This window comes from Lutra lutra, chromosome 13 (assembly GCF_902655055.1).
Source record: "Lutra lutra chromosome 13, mLutLut1.2, whole genome shotgun sequence".
Taxonomy (NCBI): domain Eukaryota; kingdom Metazoa; phylum Chordata; class Mammalia; order Carnivora; family Mustelidae; genus Lutra; species Lutra lutra.
Window position 1 is genome coordinate 41,015,775 of NC_062290.1, and position 20,915 is coordinate 41,036,689.

The 20,915-nt window shown below is 37.7% G+C and overlaps 1 protein-coding gene across 7 annotated transcripts in view; it reads right to left on the minus strand.

Annotated features, from left to right (window-relative positions):
* NFIB (nuclear factor I B) overlaps positions 1-20,915 on the minus strand; it is a 233,567-nt gene that overhangs the window by 26,774 nt on the left and 185,878 nt on the right. For 2 of the 7 annotated variants that reach the window (XM_047701111.1, XM_047701108.1), the window contains exons 7-10: positions 15,714-15,848; positions 11,621-11,805; positions 7,304-7,442; positions 4,080-4,162 (exon numbers count right to left, since the gene is read on the minus strand). In XM_047701111.1, coding sequence (XP_047557067.1) covers positions 4,080-4,162; positions 7,304-7,442; positions 11,621-11,805; positions 15,714-15,848 — 542 coding nt within the window. Of the gene's footprint in view, positions 1-4,079; positions 4,163-7,276; positions 7,443-11,620; positions 11,806-15,713; positions 15,849-20,915 lie in introns of all 7 variants that reach the window. The other 5 variants (XM_047701109.1, XM_047701106.1, XM_047701113.1 and 2 more) reach the window with 3 other exon arrangements.

Genomic DNA, 20,915 nt, shown 5'->3' on the forward strand with positions numbered 1-20,915 from the left:
AAGCTTCTTAGCTACAAACTTTTACTTCCAACTTGCAGTAAGATTTTTTTAATATTTTATGCTGATGAATAATAGTAAAGATTTATATTTTTATTACAACCTTACACTCAAATAGAAGGGTGAAAATCAACGTAACTAGACCCTCTTTGATCATGCAACTTTCTATGAGAGCAAAGAAAGAAGGCCTGAGACTTCACAAATTTGTGGTGAAGTTGACCAGATAAGGAACTGGTGCTAATTCATGTAAGTTGTCTCATATTCGCCATTTATGCTAAAATAGGTAGACTGGATTACGGAATAATTTCTGTATTTTCAAATACAGAGCAACATCCAAGACTCTGCTATAGAGCTCCCATTTTCTCAGAGAGACAAAACTTGGGACGTGTACCTCCCCCCTTGCCTATCGTGGTGCACGTGCACAGTGCCCTCGTGTAGTACGAAGAAAGGAAAACACTGCGTTCTGCTAAACTTCTGTGAGGTTAACTCAGAGAGGAGGTCTTTGACATTTGTGAAAAGTTCCGAATCATAAAAAAGACATTTCTTTTTTAGTCAGGAAAGACTACAGAGCTCAGTTTCCCAAAGCAGGACCCAGGAGTTCCTCAAGCCACCACACCATCTTCCAACAGGAAAGTTAAAGAAGAATATGGAGTTCCAACTGATATCTGCTTTTAAGATCTCCCCAAGCCAACAGTGAGTGCATGAACTAAGCCAATCACCCCACAGACAGTCTAGTTCCAGACCTTGAACCACACAACACACAAGATTGTAGTAGAGGATAAAGGAAAAATTTCAAGTCCTAATCAGCCGGCATGAGTTGATTATCATGACCAGTTAGAGAGGTGTGTTTTTAATGGCAAATTATCAACAGGTTTACATGAATCTTTTTGACCTATTCTTCATGATTATGGATTTTTTTATTTTTTAGATTCAAACGAGATATCATAGTTGCAGTGACAGGTGAAATTCCTGTGTCAGAAGAAATCTAGTATTTCAAGTCAGCTAATGACCGATAAGAATCAGTAATAACCATTATCAAGGAGCACAGAGACGTATAATTACTAATAACAGCTGTATGTGTACCAAGTTGATGGGCATAAAAACATATACTTTTAGGATTCAAATTTGCCAATGCGGATATATTACTCTTACAAGTGGAACATAGGGTTAATGTTAACATTGGCCATCTCAATCAAAGAAGGCCAGTATCCTTGTGTATTAGAAGTGACTATTTTGAAAGGTCTACTTTATTGTCATCTTGTGGAAAGATTATTAATAAGATAGAATGATACAAAAATTTTAAATTTATCGTTAACCCTAATTTATGTAGGCTATATTAAAGTTCTTTTCTGAGAAAAAATAGCACTGCACATTGCACATCAATACTTTTCATAACCTAAAAGGATAAATCTTTATAAAGCAACCGCCAATAAACTGAAGAATGTACCTGGCGACAATATTTATTCTTAAGGGGTCATGTATATTAAAGGCTATGGGGAATGTTTAAAAGAACTCTCTCAGACTAAATCCATTGCCTTTCTAATTTTGAATTTCTCCTAGCTAATATAAAATGATTGATTACCTTTATTTCATGTACCCCTTGATTTTCCTTTTCATTCATCACTGAGTGCTTTAAACCAAATGCATTTAGAACCTGCTGTTACAAGAGTGGTCTCTTTTAAATCTTTGTAAAGTAATGAAAGGACACAGTAAATCAATCTCATTTCTGCTGTGGGAAAGCATAACCTTTACTCTACTGAAGTCACTTAAACTATTCCTGTCCCTCTGTTCCTGGATAGTAAGCCCAAAACTTCAGCTCAATGGTTCTTTTAAAATTTAGAAGCATAAAAGTAATCATCTTTTAACTGGAACCTTACTTCAGTAATATTCATGTACAGTATGAGATGCACGCACATGTTTTCTGCCTGCCTCAAAACTGTAGCTCATTATAACTTTGGCATATTGAGCTTCTTCGTTTCAAAAAGTAGCACTAAGTCTTCCATCATGCGCAGGGCAAATTATCCGTTTGCCTGGTAAATAACAGTATGTTCCATAAATGTCAACTGAATTTGACCAAACAAATATTATTTACATTGTTAACGGGTCTTCACTTGACATTGTCCACTTAAACAAGAAGTGGTGGTCTTCGATGAGAAAAGTCTGTAGCTCCAGAATATATATGTATGTATATGTGTGTGTGTGTGTGTGTGTGTGTGTATGTATTTTTTTTCCAATTAAAATGTGCTCCGACCTCCATCTACCTGAAGATTCACACTTTCCTGAGGCTTGCTAAGTTTTCTTGATCTATCCTTGGGATAAGTGAAAGAAGTAACTTCTGCACGATGAACTTTTGTGATCATAATTCCCTGAGCCTCTAACGTGAGTCATAAATGACAGATATGAAAAGAATATTAAAGCTGCCATGGGTTAGCATGGGAGGAGGGGAAGACTGCTTCTAAATACATGAAACTGGGTATAATCTTAATGTTTTTGGTGCTAAAGGTTTAAATAATGGAGGCATGTGTCTATGAATTAAAAATTAACTAGAAAGTAGAGATGTGTCATAAAGAATAATGCAAATCCCATGGTAAAAATATTTCTGAAAATATGTGGAATGATTTTTAAAAGAGCAAGCCTCTGAACCTATAAATCCTACTTATGTTTTTAGAAAATACAGTGAACATATACATTTGTCAAATAGAACCATATTATAATAATTATAACACATTTCATATTATAGCAATTTTAGAGGTGAAAAAAAGCAACATTCCAGAGAATTATGTTGAAAAGCCAATGGTGGGCAAAACCACTAATTATTATTTGGTATTTTTCATAACTGTGTACAGATGTTTTCAGTTAGTTCTTACTCTTTTGTTTTGTTTTGCTTTTTAAAACTCTGGCACAGCCTCAAGTATCTTGAATAAGCTATCGTCTTTAGGATTTCTCTCTGAACTCTACATGTGGTGACCTTTGATCTACGTGGTCTGCTACCTTGGTCCGCAACTGGGCAGGACTTGGGAATTCCTCGCGAGGCACGGCTAAGAAAGACACAACACAAGCTAGGTGGGCAAGTCCAGGACAAAAGAAGCAGGGATGAGTCCCTGCGCAGGCTGACCATGTACGTAAAAACAGACAGATGCAACATAAGCCCATAGATCTTACGAACGAAGATCCAGTTAGTTATACCAGCTCTTTCTTATTCATAGACTACTTTTCCCTACTTAATATTTTGCACGCTGTTTATTTTGAACCGCTCTGCTATCAGAGTTTGAGAGCAGCAAACATATGCATCATAAAATATATTTAAATTCTGAAGTGTTTAGAATTATTTCTGTTATCCCTTAACTAGAATCGTGGGATTTCTGTATTGGTATGTTCCATGCTTTTGACTGTGGCTAATTTGTTTATAAGCCACCATTAATCCTGGCTGTATATTTTCACAGTTTGGGTAAACACTTCATTTGCATTAAATTTACAGCATTAATGAGATGTGAAATTTAAAATGCTACTTGAAACATAAATGATGTAAGAAAGCAGAACAAAAAAAAGTGTTTTATCACATCTGAAATCAGTAAACCAATTTAAACCTATTAAAACAGGAATGATGTGTCGCCCAAGATTTTAGCTTCATAACTCATCCTCTTGGACTAAAAGTCCAAAATGAGGAGTAAAACATCTGGAAAATATGAAAGAGCTCAAAAAACACAAATTGTGTACTGCTTCTACCCTAATGGGCTTTTTAATCAGTTTTCAATTTTTTTTTTTGTCTTCGGAAGCTAAAGGCTAGTAAGTTCTCAATAGCCAATGAGACTGAGGAAGATACCCTGGCTGAGACCCAGTTTACTCATGGATGTTATGGATAGTCACAGAGATGGAAAAGGTCTTGAGCCAATTTGAGCAAGTCTATTTAGAGAGGCAAGAAACAAAGGATAAATGAGAAAATATTCTGGAAAATGAAATGATCAGTTTCTTTCCCAGAAGCCCCGGGAGCCCCGTTCTGAGTTCAGATCTGAGAGGCAGCATGGAGAGAGCACCAATGCGAAAGCGTGCTACACCGTCACACCTGGGGGAAGCTTGCCCACCTGTTGCTGATGTAGGAAGGATGGGTCTCTTGGGCTTAGTCCCACATATCGATTGGCTTGAGATGTGCCTGAGGCTGTGTAGGCTGATTAAGGAAGAACAAAAACAAAGATAAAAATTGTGAACTATCAGAATGAACACCCTGTCCATGTAAAAGAAAACCCAGGACGTGGAACAGGCAACCAAAAAAAAAAAAAAAAAGTGTCTCTATTTCTCTATTCTTTCGTCTGAGTGAACACCAAGTGACATTAAAGAAATGGCGGTTGACCTCAACTCAACCTGTTTACTTCCCTCCCCAAAAATCTGTCCAGTTAACCACATCCCAGCCTCTGGTGTGGGCATCCCACGCTTATATGCTCTGGTACAGTCCGGCAGGAGAACCAAGGACTTAGGCTAAGTAGAAGGGTCCTTTTCCTACATGTCCTGTTTCACCAGATAGTAGTTGTCTGATAATGGGAGCATCAATGACAGTCTGTGATTCTAAGTGTAAGACTGAAAGTCTATTGGGAAAAAGTGAAAGCTTGTAATGAATGGGATTTTAGCAGATGTGCTTGATGATACAAAATGAAACATATCTTCCTAAGGAGAAAATCTAATATTCCTAACATGAGGGAGGAGCCTCTCTACTTATTATATCATATAGAGTGAATTAAGTCAGTATTTCATTTAGTGTGAAAATAACCTTAGATTTGATAGAAATGTTTTTGAAAAAAAAATTCTTTCTTTTCCATAAGCACAAAAAGTCAATTTCTTGTGACTGGTCCAGGGAAGGGGTGGTGACACCTTTGAAATACTTGGCCACCAGGCACTAAGGACCAATGGTGAATATTCTTAAAGTTATTTAGTCTCACCCTGCAAGTACTTTTTGTTGAGATGCTTTTTGGTACACAGTGAATTTTCCAAAGAAAACATCTCCCTATTCCTAAAGATTTGTTTGTTTTCACAAGGAAAGGAGTTCCCAGCACTAAAGCATTCTCCTTGCCCCGTGCTGGAATAAACAGAAGCACTACATTTTCAACACTCATGTTACATCTACAGGTTCAGGTCTGAAGGAAGCTAAAATGTTTGGTTTAACACTATCAGATTGATAAGAAATCCAGACATTAACCTTTAAAAGGTTTTGGGGTTTTTTTTAACCAAATATATTCATTCTGCCATGTTCATTGGGAGGGTTGCAGAATTAGATCCATTGAGGGTTTTGGTAGGTTAACTTTTTAAAACAGTGAAGGTGCTCACAATTCATTATTAATTACTCCTGAATAAAGGGCCCATCCAAGGACAGCCGGAAGAGCCAGGGGCCCCCACTCAATGTCCAGGCTTCTGGGATTCAATGGACAGCATGGACAGCTGGAGAAAGGTCTTGCCCTTAGAGAGTCGCAACAAGCTTGCAGTATTTTTCTCTTCTCAGACATGAGAAAGAGGTTTCCCTGATCTATGTGTTTTCTTTAATTTTATTGACTTATCAGTTCAATGACCCATTTTTCATTATTAGCACTGTCTCGAGAGCTAGAGCTACAAGTCTGTGTAGAGGAAAGAAAAAAAACTCACTATATTTCTTTTAAGCAGGAGTGGAAAATGGGCTGATACAGCCATCTTCACACAACCAATATATCCCTTCTGAATATTTTGCAATTTTATTAGTCAAATCAGATCCCTTTTTGACCAACCTGTAGGTGAGTACAAGAATAATGCATCAGCAAGCAGGCTGACAGCACTCCCATAGTGAGCTGTGATCATTTGGGTCTGATCTGCCCTTGAATGTCATCTATTAATGTCACTAGAAGGGTAGGTACCTGAAGTTTCTAGAACTTGGTTTGGATCATTTATCCTTTGACAGTCTTTCAAAAACTTAAAAAAAAAATCTTTGTTTCTATTTGCCTTAATTTAAATTGCTGACTTTGCTCAAAGATGCCAACACATCCACTTTTAAAAGCATTTGTGTGGCTGTACTGTACATCGCTAATCTTTAGAACAAAAGAATTTTTAGTCTTCCTTGACTGTGCATTCAGGGAAGTGCTCACTGGACCCTCTACCAACAGACCAGTTAGAAAAATTAATGATTATTGATGGGAATTATAAGTCTACCTGGACTGACTAGGCTATGGGGTCTCATGAATTTTGAGAAAGAAATGCTGAATTCACTGTACCCTCAAACTACTGTCCTTTTTCTTGTAGTGTTCCTTCCTAGGTTTTCAGAACCCACCCCCCAACCAAAAAAAAAAAAAAAAAAAATAGAAAACATCTTTCCAAAACCTGAGAAAGAGAGAGCCAGTGGGGTTTCTGTAATTTTACTTAGAACAGAGCATGTCAATTTTTTTTTGTTCTAGGAAAGAAAATGACACCTCTGAATTTCAGATATGGAATGCATAATTGACAAGGAGTGGGCTAATTCCTCCTGACTGGAACTTTCTCTATTCCACTGTACTAGTTCTAGGAAGCCCATTAGTTTGAACGAAGCCAATCGAAAAACTGGGTAATAATTTTCTTTGTATTGATGAGTATTCTGTATGAAGAAGCAAAGGATTCATTAGTTTATTGGTATGTTCTATGTCAAGTTCACTGGCTAAATCTCTGACATTTAAAATGTTATGGCCGTGTTAAAAAGCATAGTACCTGATGTACCATGATAAACAAAACAAACAAACAAACAAAAAAAGTCACAATGACAGTGGAGGTAGCTTACATGTACCTAATACTCAGCTTTCAAATGTCCTCATTCGCACCCAATATCATGTTAACTGGTTTTTTGCAGTGACATAACCTACGGTAATATAAACATGCAATTATCTTCCAGAGGCATGGATTCAATCTGCCTTGTGAAGGACACTGATTTCTATAAGAATGCTCCAATGAGTAACAATGATCTGCTCTCTCTCTCTGGGTGACCGAGAAACCTCAAACACTACATTATGTTATTCGGTGTCTTTTTCAATGTATACCTTGAACGAGCAGGCATGACTTGTCATTTTTGTTAGAGCTGTTTATTCAAACGAATAAGCTTCTCCCTTTTCAAATATGATATATGGACTGAAATTTGATAAGAGAGAGCTTGTGATAGCCAGGCCACACACATGCCTGCTAGTTCCACATAAATGAGAAATCTCCATCGGGTCCAAAAAGTTGTCCTGTTCTCCACCTTGGATCAGGTATCCAATGGTGCCTTTGATGGACATTTCTCATTTCCTACAGAAATACTTACTGGTTGCTGTAGGTGAAGCTGCCTCACCTTCAGTGGATGTAGTGATGGGTTTAGTATCTGTCATGGTCAGGGTCACAGGTCGCACTGCACTGGGATGGGGAGAGGGTGCCAAGACAGGTGTGAAATGGCCAGGCACTTTCCCTACCACTTGACCACTGCTGTTAGGCTACAAAACAAAAACAGAATGCCCGGTGAAACAACCCAAAAGGCAGTCGTCTCGTCCAACAGCTCCACTCAGCGCACTTGGACGCGGGAACCCTGCATCCTTGCTGGGAACGCCACCAAGCCCTCTCAAGTCTGAGTCACGGAGACCAACCAGCGGTTAGTGGTAAAGAGAAGCAGCAGCATTTCAAAGAAAGTCTTCACCTTCGAACCACTTTGCATGGGTGAGTTTGTCTTTACAACCCCCCTGAGAGTCAGGCAGAACTGATCCTTTCGTTGGGTAGCACAGAAGACTCAAGGGGAGACTTACATGCTCAGCTCAAGACAACAATGTAAGTTCTTCCTGACCTAGGGAGAATTTGAGCCATGCCTCGTTCTTCTCTGCTCTTCGTTTTCTACAGTGAGTCAGTTTGGGCTTTCAGAACACAATTGTCACCCAGTGATGCTGTCATTGACACAAAGAAGATGGGGTATCAAGGAGTCGAACACATCAAACTCAATGGTTTCCATCATTTCTAGTCAATCTGCATTCAGAAACTCTAGTCTTCCATCACACGCAAGGATGCAGGGACACACATACCAAACCGTTTAAATTCCAGGATTTCTACTTCCCTTTTGCTGATCTACTCAGACGAGCAGACAGAATGATATTTAAAGCATTTAAAATTTCAGATCCACACAATGATAGCCAATGATGGACTTGGTCTGACTTTACAGCTTCAAATAAAAGATTTCCAAAGTCAATTAAAATGTGCTAAAGTAAAGCAGAGGGGCAATCAAATATACTTTGTTACTTTGTTACTTAAGTTCCTCCCCCATGGCCGGGCATGGAGAGTTACACAAAACATTATTGTTGACACTTGTGGGGAGCAACTGAGAGAATCCCCACGGCAATGACAGAAAAGATATTAATATCCGAGTTTTAGCCCCACGTATGAAAATAGTGTCTGTGGTAGGAGACAAAATCCTAAGGGTACACTGCTTGGAAAAAAAAAAAATACTGGAATGCTTTTTTCTAGACAGAGAACACTATTCTTGATTACCCTTCCTGTTGGATTTCTCCACTGTATGGTGCTTATCCCAACTCGCCATGAAAGTATTCTCCATAAATATTTAGCCTATCTAGTCAGTACTGTTAAAGGCAAAGAATGCAATGAAGCAGAATATTTATCTAAGTACCTGTCCATAAATTACCAGGAGTCATTTCTTTAAACAAAAAGATGAACAGCTAATAACACTTAAATACTGTAACTTACAGACATGAACTAAGTCTTTGGTTGGGTTCCTCAGAGGCCACATTACTTATTCTATAAAGAAAATGGACTTCTTGAATATCCTGCCTATTCATCATGAGTAATTTTAAGTATTTAACTTTATGTCAGGAAAATTGACCAGAGCTTCCCCCCTACGGAAACCTATGAGAGTTGTATCTTTAGACTAATTTTATTTAAAATAATCCACTGAATAGCATGGCTGTCTCAAGCTAATCGGTGCAGCAGCAATGCAATTAATCTCCAAATTGCTGTGGGGAGGATGAGGCATCTCAGTGGCTAGACTTGGTAATCAAAATCAGTAAAGGGCTGGAGGAAATTTGGGAAGGGATAGTGGACCACAGGTGAACAAGCCCTCAGCAACAACCCCCCCCCCCCCCCCCCCCCCCCCCCGCCCCCTCGCCCCAGCTTAGAGCTAAACAGGTAAATGTCAAGAGTCCTCTTTTGAAATGCAAATTAACTGGTTTTGAGTTGGGAGTTAAAAATCAAAGGAATTATGATGTGCCCATGAAAACTATTCTGCAGTTTACTAGAAAGATGCCTTTTCCTTTCAAGTAGAAAAAGTAGTTTTTTCTAAAGCAGACCATCGGATTCTGGTGATCAGAATGCTGCAAAAGACCGTTGTATGTATCTTCTTCAAGAAAGAAGAGCGATCTCATTTTATCATTGGTGGTACATTCGGTAGTAAAAAGCATTTCTCTATACTGTGTTCACCGAAACAGTTCCATAGGACCTACCTGAGAACACAGGACAGAAGAACGACAATAATGCCAAGAAAATGCTGCCCCAGGATGTGATATAACCTCACTCATTCTGCGAGCTTTGTCTACTGGAATGGCATTGACATGAACCAACAGACATTTCTCTCATTTAAAAAGAATAAAACTGACAAAGAAACAAGTCGGTCCCAAGCCCAACAGACAAATTTTCTGGAATTCAGGGTCCGGAAGAATGGAAGGGTTATTCCTTTTGGGCTTTCTACTGGTTCAGATGAAGCTATACTATAAAGCTTCTCTTTTAAGGCTGTTAGATGAACTTCCATAGCATAGAAAGGAAAAGAGAGACATTTTATCTGAAGATAAAGTTGAACCACACTGGGAAAGGATCACCCTGCCTAGACGTAGTCGCTCCTATTATACAAAATCCTGAGAGGGGATTTTTTTTTTTTTTTTTTTTGATTTAGATGAAAGTAAGATGCTTCTCTCAGAAGCTCAATCTTTACCTTAAAAATAGGAAGAAAAGCAGAACAATAAGGCAGATTATCACCTAATATGCCCTCTTAACTTATAAAGAAATGGAAATATACCTAAAACAAGCACTGAATAATTAAAGAAATGCGTAACACTAAGGGCCTGATTTTAATTTGCATAATTTTTCCCCTAACAGTGCCTAATTAAGACATCAGTTAAAAAAAAAATCCAATGGAACTCTAAGATTTTCCACACTGAATTAACGTTAAGGACTTTTAATGGATGTCTTAATTAGACTTTGTTATTCATGGAAATTCTACTCAAATTAAAATCAGACCTTGTGCACACTGTTCCCAGCTGAGTCTAGCAAAATGCTCTGTGGAGCTAAGACTCTTGAATCCAGGGTCTGACAGCAAATTTTATTTCTCAACTGATATTCTAAGATCCCACATTTTTTACTTAAAAATTCTTATTATAGTCATCAAAAGTACTATACCGTTTGGACCTTTTCTTCTAAAATACAAATGGCTTAACTACAAAGTCACAACTCAAGAATGGTGTCTTCAGTTTAGTATTATTCATCAACAGAACTAAAAGTACAGGTAATTTTTTAAGCAACCCAAATGGTGTTGGCTATGTTGTTACTCAAAAATAAAACGTTCCAGAAAAAGACCATTTTGCTTCATTCTAACAATTATGACCAAAATTGATTTCTTCAGATCTTTTCTTTGTTAATTCTAAATTAATATGCACATACTATTCACTGGCATTTGATAACTGAACAGCATTAAAGACAGAATGCTTATGACAATCTCTCAGAGCATTAAAAGGTATAGTGAGGAGTGGGCAGGAGTCTTGAAGGTAAAGCAGCAATGCCACATACCAGACCTGAAGATCAAAACTACATGACAGACTTTGGATATTACAGTTTGTGCCAGCTCTGTCACAAAAGCCTATCTATTTGATCATGAAAAGTGCTCTTGTATCAAATCACTATTAAGTGAGCTCTCCATAGAAGAAGCCACACTTTTAAGGAGTGAGAAAGGGATATGAGTCACTACACTTACACAATAAAAGTCCCTAAAACCACTGCACGGTATTTAAATAAATAAATAAATAAATAAATAAATAAATAAAAGAGAGAGAGAGAGAGAAAGAAAGAAAGAAAGAAAAAAAGAAAAGACACTTCTGGTAATGTCATTCATTGTTAAATGTAGTCATGTCTGTGCAAAGAATATTCAAGTAGTCATCAAACACTGACAATGTTTACATTACCAAAGCTGATTTTAATAGCTAATAGTTGGCCTCTAAATACGACTGTAAGTTCTTTTGTGTGTGTTTATTTTAGCGCATACCTTGCTCCTGCCAGAAATAAGCACTCTGTGTCTGTACTAAACCCGGTATTTCAGAGGTGTGAACACCAGCTCTGAGCTTTTTTGTCAATGTACTTTCTGCATAAACTTTCTTTGCAGTCAATGAAAATTCAAAAACGTCAAACCAGAGACATCTTCACAAATGTGCCCCTTTGGGGCAAGACACTTCCTACCTGTCATTCAGCCACCTTTAAATAAAAACTTACTGAGTCACCCAGAACCTTCCTGAAGATGGCTTTCAAAAGCTCGATGTTTGCCAGACACACCGTCTGAATAAGCTTCATGTCTGAGAGTCAGACCTGTTCCATCTCCCTTAGGCCCTCCTCTCATTCGCTCTCGCGTTTTTACCTGGCTGGTTTGCGGACTGGATGGGTCATAAGAAGGTACATAGTTCTTCAGAGTATCCTGAGGATTCAGGTGGGGAGGATATCTGATTGTTGGATGAGAAAAGTAGCTCGATGGGGCTGGCGGAAGAATAGCTTGTGTTGGAAATGGCAGCGGTGAGGGTGGCGGTGGAGTTCGAGTGGAGATGACTGCACGGGACACAAAAGGGGAGACTGAGGTCAGCCGCGGCTCCCGCCCCCCCCCCCCCCGCCCCGCACGCGAATGGCTCGTCCCTGCTTCCCCGGGACCCACCCGCTCGCTGGTCCCCGACGGCGGTAAGAACGCACAGCCCCGACCCCACTCTGGGGAACTAGCAATCTGGCTTCCCGGTCCTATGAACGCTGAGCCCAAGGAAGCTTCTCTTTTATGGGGGAAGCCAATATTTCATAAAAACGTTCCTTTAAGCAGTCATTTCCCATCAGAATACAATCTTTGATCAGCAAATCTTTGTGTCTTAAGTCCAGACCAACTCACAGAATTAATTTAAAGGCAGGGGCACACACAGACAGTCTACCGAAATTCAAAACAAAAGTGGACTCTGATTTTAAATAAATATTTTCCCTATACGTCCTAGCGGGGGGTGGGTTAAAAGAGAAGCCAATAATTAGGAAACAATAATGTGCTGAATAATTGTCTGATCATTGGACAAATGCTTATGAACATTGGATCATAGGGCCTGAGACCTCTTTTTCCTAATGAATTTGTTCCTTTCAAAACCAAAAGAACTCTATTCTGTAACTATTTTTTCTTCCTACTCTAACTTTTATTACATGTAGCTTAAAAGATGTTATTAAGATAAGACTAAGAACAAAACCTCCAGAAATGTGAATTTAAACGTTCATATACTCATATTAACTTACCAATAAATCACATATTTTATAAAGGGAAATAATATATAAAACATATGAGATGTAGATGATGTTTAATTGTGCTGTAATTTTTCAGCATCAGTATGACCATAATTTATTTGGTCATATATTTGAAATATAATTCTTAAGTTTGAAAAATGGGAAAGAATATAATTGCATGATCATTATCTCTATAATGTTAAGGAAAATAACCATATAAGTACAATTTAAGAGTACCAACGAATATATGTAGAAGTGAAGATTAAATGTCTGTTTCTATTTAATGTTTTGAGCCAAATCATAGGAAATTACATATGATAAATGTTTAGTGATTTATGAAACAACTTAGCAAACAATATGAAAAATAAATTCTTTCCATGACCTATTAATGAAAATCATCTGGACTAACTTATCTCCAACTTTGTAATCATATATATATATATATTATACACACACACACACATATATGTATATATATATATACACATACTTTTAAAGGGACATTACTTATCTTCCCCCAAAAAAGCTTTTTTCAGAAAACATGAGAAATTAAGAATATATCTCAACAAAGAGTCATAAATTCAATTTTATGGTCACAACTTTGCTTCCTGAATGTCCGGGCCACTCAGAATCTTCTGGACTGTTGTTACAATGCAGATTCCTGGGCCTAACCACAAACCTACTGAATCTCGAGGCCCTCCAGGGGTAAGGCACCAGAAAGTACAATTTGAACAAGTGCCTTGTGTGATCCTTCCACACACTGAAGTGTATGCATCCTTCATCAAAGTGATGCATTTCAGAGAACAATTGTATATTTCTTCAAATGGAACTTCTTTCTGACATACTACTTTGTTGAAGTAACAGCCACATCTGAAAGTGTAATTTAAGGAGATGGAAACACCTAAGTTAAATTGAGCATCTTTTTTACTTGGTGTTGAAGTGCCCTTAATCTCAGCTAAATGAAGACCATGGTTAAAGACCATGTAACCATGATCTTCACCCACATCTACACAAGCCCTTGAAGGATATATACACACAGCTCCATCTTGGGCGCTCTGGGCTTTGAGATCAGTGTAGGAGGGGAAGAGATCTTTGTTCAGGGGAGCCAGCACATATCATGTCAGGGCTTAGGCTCTGGGCTCCCTTATACGTGCTCACAGAAGCTGTGGCTGGCTCGATGGAAGCTAGCAGAATGTAGTATTTCAAACTGAAAGTAAAAAACAGCTACTTTGTATCAATAAAGGTCATTCTAGTCCTTGAAAATAGGAAAAGCAAAACACAGGCAAAAAATGTTTCCCTTCTTTATGAAAGACTTCATACATACATACATGTATGTACATGTATTTCCTGCCTATGTCATTGCAAAGCCTTCCTAATTGCCTCCTTTCCTCCAGTCTTGCTCCTTCTGATACAGCCCTTATAGTCTCACATGAATGAATTTTGTAAAATGCCATTTTAAGCATGTCACTTCTCTGCTAAAAATCTTTCAATGGCTCCCCACTGCTTCCAGGATAAAAGCCTAGCGACTTCACAGGTTTGCATGGTCCTCAAGGGTTGCAGGGAACCCGCCCCGCCTCACTTCGTGGGCTTCCTATCTGGCCACTCTCTCTTCCCAGGCCACATGGAGATTCTTGTGGATCCTTGGATAGACAGCAGTTCCTTGTGGCAATGACCTTTCCCAACACTGATTCGGGCTGTTCTCTCTGTCGGAAACAACCTTCCTCCTGCCTTGTTCTTCCTTCTTGTGGAGAACTCACTCTCTAAACTTTAGAGAACACACCTCTTGCAGGCATCTAATCCTTTTCCAAGTGTCTAGTCCTATTCAGATTTCATACCTAGCTGATGTGGTCCCCTCGTCTTCTTGCTGGACCGTGAGCTCTTTAAGGACAGAAACTGTCTCATGACCAAGGTGTTCGCCACAGGCCCTGATATATTACATAATGAGTAAGTATCTGGTTAAGGACCAAGGTGGAAGGCTTATCTAGGTTTCATTATATAAAAGTGTACTATTTAATTTTTTCCCAGTGTCAGAAATCTGAATATTTTAACCAGGTGTCATAATACATGAATGATTGGACTGCTATGTGAATTTTGCTCAAATATCAACATTAGAGATCCATGAAATAGTTACTGATTTTTTTTGACCTATTTTAGCAGTATGAACAATATAAATATAAAAATTTTATACTGCATTTGATTTGTATATTCCTTCTTAGTTTTATAATTTTCTTAGTGACAGCAGTAAAGACAGCAGTAAAGATATTTAAAGTAGCAACAATACTAATCAACATATACTTAGAGATCGAAGACAAGAACTTTTTAGAACTAAAGTTATATCTTTCAATAAAGGTTTAAAAATCAGATTGAATTTGTTTGAAGAATAAGAAATTGCCTATCTATAAATGTAAAGCAGTAAGAATGTTGCTACAAGATATATATACATATTATATATATATATATATATATATATATATATATAATATATGGAACTTTCTCCACCAAAAATTCAGTATACTCCCTTCAATGACTCAAGAATAATACATAGAAAGCATACAGTATCATTTATTAATTTTATCTCATTTAAAATTTTTGAAAGGGGATTTAATTTAATTGTTCATTCAAGTATATATGTGAAATACTGGTATTCTTTTTCCTATGTAAATTAAGATATTAGACATAATATCAAATGTACTAGCCCACATTTATTTGTGCAAATAAAAAAAGTGTCAGAAAACCTCTTTTATTTTTGTGATTAACTTCCCTCCTAAATAAGTAATTAAATATTGATTTTTGTATAGAAATAACATCTATGGAAATAGTGTCTATATATCTTAATGCCTCTTGAAATGCTCCAAACTCAGCGACATACTTGAAATCCTGTCTTTCTTTAGTCAAATATATAGAATGGGGACGAATCCTAAAGCTACAGTTAAGATAACTATGTATCCCATACCTTCTAATTTCTTGTGATTGTAATCTTTCCAATAAAGGCAATTAAAAATACATTCACAAATGTCATTTAATTGAATGCCGTGGAAATCTTTCCTCATATATTGGTAAGAAAAAAATATTGGATTGGCTCAGGACCCTCCCTCTTTCAGCTGAGAAAGTATCGCCACCACAGCTATAATTATAACTCTTGCTACATCCCTGACAGTGAGCTCTGTCAACAAGAGGGAGGCTTCTACTCTACGCTTGAAACTCCTCACCACTGTGTGCAACTCCAGGGATTCCGGGATGATGGTGCTGGGGGAAAGTGCTCAATCTTGGGGAAGAATCTTGTGGAGATGTAGAGCTGAACAGTGGCTTTTCAGGCTTCTTCATAGTAGTCGGAGAAGACATATCTGCAAAGAAAGAGGGAAAAACCCAAAGTTTATGACCTTCTCCAGCTATAAAATTCATGTTACTATAACAAGGGATCTCATTTTCTAACATTTCATTATTTCTGTACTTTGGCTCTTCTACAAAATATGCACTGAGGGCCAAAGACCCAGTTACACTGGAGATTTGAAATCTCTGTCAGAAACAATCTCCACTGAAGTTAACATAAGCCTTTATTAAAATTATCATCAGAATTATGTCTCCTACTAAATAAATCTTAAACTTTTGAAAAACTGAGTATCATGTTTCTCTTGGCGCCTTGGTTCACATCAAGGTCTTTTTTGCCTCAGCATTTCATTCTTAGATTTATACGATTCAGGGCTTTGTCTTTTGACCTGCTGACTACACTGTGGAAAAAAGAACGAAGAAAACCTGGTGCAAATGTGAAAAACAACCTTTGGGAAAGCTGGTAAGTCTATCATTGATTTAACATCTTCTACGGAAAACTCATTCCTTGTTTAACAAAAAGTACATTCCTTAATTTGCTCACTCTGCAAATATTTATTGGCTTCCTCTATTTGCCGGGTAAAGTAAGGATGTTACAAAAAATACAAAGTAGCTGCTGTAGGGATACTCACTGTCAGTGAAGAAGAAAATGATAAGAAGAAAATGGCTGTCAACAGTTGAGAGGGAGGAAGCATGCTGAAAGCAAGGGGTGTTGTGGTGTGGTGTTTGCTGGCTTCACTGCAAAGGGCAGTGACCACCTTAACCTCCTTAGGTTAAGGAAGGTGCCTCAGTGGCACCATGTTTAAAATGTGGATGGGGATGATGCTCCCAGAGAGAGGAAACGTTCCGAAGAAGGGGAGCATAGAATAAGCAAGTGGTACAAGTAGTCTGTGGAGAGGTAAAGTACAGAGATGAAGGACGGAGCAAATAGCTGGCAGGACCCATATAGTGAGGGGCCATGCACTTTGTGTATAAATATCTGAATTCCTGCCCTGATTGGGGACAGCTATTGATGAGAAAATATGATCACACGTTTACAGTTTAAAGCCGTCCCTCCCAAAAGTACATGGAGTATGAACTAGCCAAAATGGAGATAGCAATCATGGAAACCACTTGAGAAGACAGATTTATTAATACCTTCCTTCCATAAATATTTATTGAAGGCTTAATTTATGCCAGACACTGCACTTGTTGCTGGAGACACAATGGTGAACTAGATTAAGCATCAGCCTCTATAAAACTTAAACTAGGGAGGGGATACACCCGAGTTAGAAAAAGGTAGAAAACAGTGTGACAATTGCTATGGTAGAAAACACTACCATAATTATCATACCAATTCATAGCCAACCTTATTTCACCTTTAGCCCATCTACACTCCCCCGTTTGAGTTCGAAGCAAACTGCAGACAGCATAGTATTTCATTTAAAAATATTTCGATTTATAGTTCTAAAAAAAGAGGTTATTTTTAAAAAACCTAAAACTTCGTCATATTAAATATATATGCATGTATGTAACATTCATTTTTAATTTTTTTTAACAAGAGAAAAATACCTCACGGTGTTGTTTTTTAAAAAAGATTTTATGGGGGTGCCTGGGTGGCTCAGTGGGTTAAGCCTCTGCCTTTGGCTCAGGTCATGATCTCAGGGTCCTGGAATCGAGCCCTGCATTGGGCTTTCTGCTCTGCAGGGAGCCTGCTTCCTCCTCTCTCTCTTTGCCTGACTCTCTGCCTACTTGTCATCTCTCTCTCTGTCAAATAAATAAATGAATTTTTTAAAAAGAGTTTTTATGGTGCTATTAATATAAGAAACTAGTTATCATTATGATTTACCATTTGAAAAATTACATAAGCTCTGATAAAAGCATCCAATAAAATTAAGGTATGTGTTTTTGGCATATTGGCACTTAAAGAATGGATATGTTACTGTTAAAACAGTAGACATCACAGTCTACAAAAATGACAGGTGTCTTCGTAGCTAGAATCTGTGACTAGTTGGCTGTCACTGAACTATCAGAAGTGCTGAACTATCTCCTTATATCTTTCTTGAGAAGTAAAAATGAAGAAAAGAAACTGCTAATGAAAGCACAGGAATTAATGCTGCTACAAAAAGGAGAAAAAATGTGGAGACCATTTAAAAACAGACCAAAAAAGTTCATTTCAGCGAAGATACCTTCAAAATACCAAAAATAATACTTAATTTCACTTAAGAGCTATGTGATTTTTGAAAGGTAACACTACAAATATAGGTTTGGCCCACCAGAAGCTCATCATAGATAAATACGTCTTTAGGAGCAGAAAGCAGCTTTATTCCATCCCTCACTTTGCAGATAAAGTAATGTTTCTACGCCAAATTTTTAATTTAAAAGTAACTATTAGAAAAAGAAATCTATTGACACTCTTATTAAGTACTATTAAGCACTATTGCCTGTGCTTAAATACAGATCTCAAAAAAAATTAACCAGTGTAATCAGTTTCTAATGACTCCACTTCTAGGGGTACATGGGTGGCTCAGTTGGTTAAGTGTCCAACTCCTGGTTTTGGCTCAGGTTATGATCTCAGGGTCATGGGGAGTCTGCTTGGGGATTCTCACCCGCTGCCCCTTCCCCACTTGCGCATGCACGCACAAACTCTTTCTCGTTCTGTCAAATAAATAAATAAATCTTAAAAAAAAATGACTCCTGGCATGAGTAATAGAGCATTTACTGTACATGACTGAAAAACAATGAAATATGACCAGAGTTTGGGAAGCAGAATGAGCGTTATTCTAGTTCTGTCATTTATGAGGATGTTCAATCAAGGCTACTGCGAGGACTACAACTGTTTCCAAATTCTCATTAAACATAGCTGGATTCACCTGAGTCACTTTTTGCAAAGAATGCATAAATCAAGGGTGTTTGTCCTGCAGTTCAAGAAGATGGGTGATGATGTAATTTTTGAGAAATGAAGCCTCTGCATTTTCTTATTCAAAATAATTCACTTGGCTTTCCTGGGTAATTATTACAGGTCCATTTACTGATTGGGTTCTCCTGAGGCATGCACCGAATAATACAGGTACTTTGTGTTCAGAACACACAAAGGAATTACAGAAGCTAACACAGTAGAAACAAATCAAAATTCACTTTTCAAGTTCCAAAGGGACCGCAAATTGTCTTCTCCTCAAACGCTCAAGTGAACTTGTAACAGTAAAAATAAGAATGAGAAGATCCACCGTCCATACAGAAACTACTTCTTTAGGAACAGATAAAGAATGATATTGTAGAAAGTGGGCTTGACCGCCACTGTCTTCCCACCAGACTAATATTTTTTTGAGCCAATTAATCAATGAAGATATACGGGTACCTAGCACATATAAGCTATATGCTAAGTGTGCAGAGGACACAAAGTGACCCCTTCCCCACCAAGGTCACCACAAAAAAAAAAAACTCACTCACAAAAAAAAAAAAAAAAAAAAAGAATAAAAAATAAAATGTCAGTTATCTGGGAGGAGGAAGGGTAGAGTTTCTAGCTATTACATTTTAATCATGAATCAAACTTGTATTGTTTTGATCGTAATTTTATTTTGAATGTGTGCAGTCTAGTAGACCTCATGCCAAACGGAAAAATGATACTGTTTCTATTTTTAATGCACTTCTAGGCTACAGATATAAAAAAATGTTTGAGGAATGAATATATAGGAGAGATGGTTTGAAGTGACCTTTCTGTGGAGAAAAACAAATGTCATGCTTTTCACAGTGTATTGTCCCTCAAGCCGGAAGAATAATACATAAAAAGATTAAGTTGAATAATAATAAAACTGAATAATATATAAATATATAATAAGTTGAATAATAATACATACATAATAATGCATACATTGAATAATACATGAAATAAAGAAGTTGGCGAGAGAAGCAAGATGATAAGAAGAGGATTAGCTGGTGTTTCTAGTGGTGGGAAGGAGGCAGTTGCTGGTGGTCCATGAGAAAGAAGCAAAGGTCAGCGCGGGCTTGCCATCAGACAAGGACATTTAAATTTGATTTGGAAAATAACACTTTATAAATGAATTGATCTCAGGAGGGAAACGCTTTCCAAAAGCTCTCTATTTTTTTTTCTTTTTCCTGTTTCTTGTAGCTTCCCACTCAACCTTTTTCACTCGAACCTGGTTAAATAAAAAAATTTTCTTGTCTAGTCTCCTTCCAGGCCTTCCTCCTCACAGTTCATTACAAAAACAGTCATGGAAACCCTCTCCTGCAGACAAGATCTTCCTCTCTTTAAGCTCTATGATGGCATCACATTTTTCTTTTCCTTATCATTCCATTTTATTTAAACTTTAGCTAAACTCATTTACTTACGGCCTCCTGGAGGAGGAGGGAACAAGGAGGAATATGCTTCTAACTCTTTCTTTGCAGATGACATTCCCTTGGGCTGGAAAATGATGTCTTCCTACCCTCTTATTCCAGCCACAGAACAGTATTTTATCCAGAACCAACTTGATTTATTTTCTCTTTAAGCATTCCCTCCTGGGATTGTGGAGGTCTAGATCTCCTTAATGATTATGTGTTTGTGTCTGATATCTCTGGACGGATTTTTTTTATTATTATTTTGTACTTGTTCTATCCATAGAGTGAGAGAGAGAGTGTGTGTGTGTGTGTGTGTTTGAGTTGACTAATGGCTTATCTCCTACAGAAGATGATTTTATTAAATATGCAAAGACATATGCAGGCTGAAGTACATGACCAGGAAGAGAATTTTTTAAAAATCTATAACCGAAAGACAGAAGAAGAAGTAGAGCAGACCCTATCGAGGCAGTGTATCTTAGAACCTCTTGCATGTGAAAGCAGGTGGATGGCAAATTGATAACTGGTATATAAGATGAATAAAATAATCCATTGGTATATCGTAAAATGCACCATCCCATGAGCAGAGACCACCAGATGAGAAGTAACTGAACGTAAAGTAAAAAAAAAAAAAAAAAAAAGGGAACAGAATCAGGTACTGTGTTTCTAGGAAGGGTGAGAAGCTAGGGCAAGGCCTCAAGTTCAAGATGTTGAATAAGACCACCTGCTCCCTGGCTTGGAGATGCTTAGAGCTCAGCAGAGAGGACGGA